This window comes from Teleopsis dalmanni, chromosome 2 (assembly GCF_002237135.1).
Source record: "Teleopsis dalmanni isolate 2A chromosome 2, ASM223713v2, whole genome shotgun sequence".
Taxonomy (NCBI): domain Eukaryota; kingdom Metazoa; phylum Arthropoda; class Insecta; order Diptera; family Diopsidae; genus Teleopsis; species Teleopsis dalmanni.
The window spans coordinates 36448303-36451383 of record NC_051847.1 but is presented as its reverse complement, the minus strand read 5'-3'; the positions used below and the strand labels follow the sequence as shown (position 1 = coordinate 36451383).

Sequence of the window (3081 nt, the reverse complement as noted above, 5' to 3'; positions counted from 1 at the left end):
ACATTTCTGTCAATACCTATTGGAGTAATTAGAAAAACACACATTCTTCATTATTACAGTACATCTGCTCTCATAGCACAAAAAACGATCACTAAAACCAATATAAAGCTCTCTTAGACTTTTGGGTGTTTTTAAAACCTCAAAAAATTATCATAAAACAATGTGCTGATAGCTACCATAAACAACTATTTTGCAGACCTTCCAAAAAACCATTACAGAGATCGGATTCATAAATTAGAGGATCGTTCGAGTGGTTATATTGAAGTTGATGAATGGTTTTTATATCTCAACATCTGTTTTTTCATTCGTTCTGCAAATTCATTGGTATATTGGTGTCTTACTACAGTAGTATATGTTATGTTTATGTTTCTTATCGGTTTTGTTTGTTTTTTTTGTATATTATTGTATAATTATTTTTTAATATCTATTGAGTTTATGAAAAAATATTTGTACAAAATTAACATGTACGCTGTTTATTTGAAAAGCTTTATTTTAGATCTCAAAATGCTCCATTCAGAATATGTTAACTTCGAATTTAAATGAAAATATCTACTATTTATTTGACACTCAGTTCCAGTATTAGCCCGTAATATTATATATATGAAACATAATAAAAATTATTTTTGATTTTCGTCAAATGTGGTTCTATATTAAAGATAATAACAACAACAAATTTAGTTTACTATGATTAGATCATTTAGTATGCTAAATTTGTTTTTGTTATTATTGTTAATATTTTCCACTAAACATTCGAAATCATTATTTTACCAAAAGTACCAGCCTAAGGCTCCAATTAAAGGTGGTACGGTGGCCACATAACAATAATACATTAACGATTTTTCTTTCTCCTCAACCTCTTGTAAGAGTTGTTTACTTTTAACCTTATGCGTCCGATCTACTATTGCTTTTAACCGATGCTGGAATTCTATTTTCGATGACTTGTGATTTCGACAATACTCTTCTGTAAATGTTTTCGGTTCATAGTTTAAAGACTCGTCGTTCTTTTCATTTGTTGCCCCTTCTTCCGAGGATGAGGGCTTAAACGCACTTCGCGGTATTCGCATGAAATTGCTCAAGACATTTTGGTAGAACTCTATATCTTGTATGTACTCTTTTTGCACTTTTCTGTACACACTTTTGTACTTTTGTCTTATATTTTCATCACCCAGTTTGGGTATGTGGCAACAGCTTCGTATACTGGAAGGAAGTGATGATTCAACCTTTCTGACTTCTGGGACTGACTGAAAATATTTTAAAAATGTTATTTTTTTACGAATATTATTGGTTTCGAGTTAATGTTACCCTTTTCAGATTCTTAAGCCTAGGCATTGTTTTTAAAGGATATATAATTTTGCTATAATGGATTTTGTGCCAAAATTTTAATTTCTGAATAAATATATTTAAAAAAATATAAAAATTATGTAAAATATTTAAATTAAGAATACTTTTGCAATTTACATAGTTATGCTTTTAATATTTTTTTTTTATTTGTCAATTATTATTTTTTCAATAAAATTGTAGACGTAACTACTTCGTTAAATAGAAACCTGTAATATCTTAAGGTAAATACTGAAGAAATACAACTGTAATTTTACCTAAACCATATTACCTTGAAGGCTACACTAAGTATTTTTGCAACCCTTATTCTTCTCTCTGGTTGTCTCCAGAGACTTATATCAATAAGTTTGAGTCATCTCAAATCATCTCCAACAGCTTCGATAGAAGTTGATATAATTTCAAAGATATTTTAATGCGCTTGTCAGACCGTCTTTTGATCTGACAATTATTTTCAGAGTTCAAAGTACATAACGACCAAAATAGATGTACTGTTGTGTAAACTGACCACTAATTATTTGAAAGAAAAATACATAAAATGTTTTATAACAATTGTAACAAATGTGACAACCAGCACATAAAGGATGCTTATTCATACTTAGTATGTTTTCCATTTCATATTGAATAGACGATAAATTCAATTAGACAAATTCTCTAATATTGCTTTCAATATCAGTACTTACGAGATCGGCGATAGAATAGATCGGCGATAGTACTCACTGTCAGCAACTTTGTCTATAAACAAAATTACAACATTTGATGAAAGATGATCCATAACTTTTTAACACATCCTTAGAAACGTTCTGTTTCGGTTGTGGTTTCTGATTTTCTAGAACTTTAACTTTTCTTTACTTTCATTAAACACAAGCAATCACCGTCAATATTATCCGACACAAATCCTTGAAAAAATGCTTACCTCCGACAGAACCCAAAACATGCTCAGAAAAGTATTTGGTTTCAACAAATATTCCCAATGTAAAGCATGTCTTTCGTAAGAGACAACCGAAATCCATAAGATACCGCTTTGTTTTTAAGTACAATTGTTAGCAAGACATTCGAGGTAAAATCTGGTACCGCAGAGTCCAGGTGCCTACAAGTCTAGTTGTTATACACATTGAAAATTATCTTCGTTATGTAAGAATGGTGTCACCATTTATGCTTTAACTCAATATTGAACTACTATTTCCCCCGGGTATTGTATTCAGCACAGTAGAGTTTACGACGGATCCCGATACTAAACAGGAATAAGATTATATCCAAATATCTAACTTCAATCGGTACAAGCGGAATTCTTTTCAATGGGTTGTTTATTGGTGTATTGCCTTAATAAGTGTATTTCTCGCAGGAACCCTTAAGACAGAAAGATGAGATGAAAGAGGTGGACTAAATTCATCTCTTTTAATTTAGCTAATTAAATAGATCTTGCGTCCTTACCAAAGAACAGTCTGATAAGCTATCAAAAAAATATTTTCCGAAAAACCCATTTCGTCGGTATGCCACAGCCGGGCATTTACAAAGAAAACGTTTGATAGTTTTTTTTCCTGCACCATAGCTTGTGTAATGAGTGTTGTAAGGAAGATGTGGTTTCCCTGCATGGATTCCTATATAACATACCAGTATACTGAAGTAAGAGTTTAATAACAAAGCAATCTCCAGAAACGTACCGGTTTTCTAAATATCAAAACCATGTGTACTGACACGTTACTTTGTGTAAAAGTGTGTCGCATGAAATTATTTATTTATACA

General features: G+C 31.1%; 1 protein-coding gene across 1 annotated transcript; it reads right to left on the bottom strand.

Annotated features, from left to right (window-relative positions):
• Positions 1-472: 472 nt before the first annotated feature.
• On the bottom strand, positions 473-1440 carry LOC119684049. Its single transcript, XM_038097991.1, has 2 exons — positions 1303-1440; positions 473-1241 (listed from the first exon to the last, which is right to left on the bottom strand). Exons 1-2 carry the CDS (start codon positions 1327-1329, stop codon positions 765-767), a joined length of 504 nt encoding a protein of 167 aa, XP_037953919.1. The 5' UTR covers positions 1330-1440; the 3' UTR covers positions 473-764.
• Positions 1441-3081: the final 1641 nt, after the last annotated feature.

Excerpts from the sequence above, each read along its gene's own strand:
- LOC119684049 (XM_038097991.1), bottom strand. The coding sequence starts at position 1,329 with ATGCCTAGGCTTAAGAATCTGAAAAGG. Across the intron at positions 1,242-1,302 it reads GGCTTAAGAATCTGAAAAGG|TCAGTCCCAGAAGTCAGAAA; the intron begins GTAACATTAACT and ends AAATATTTTCAG.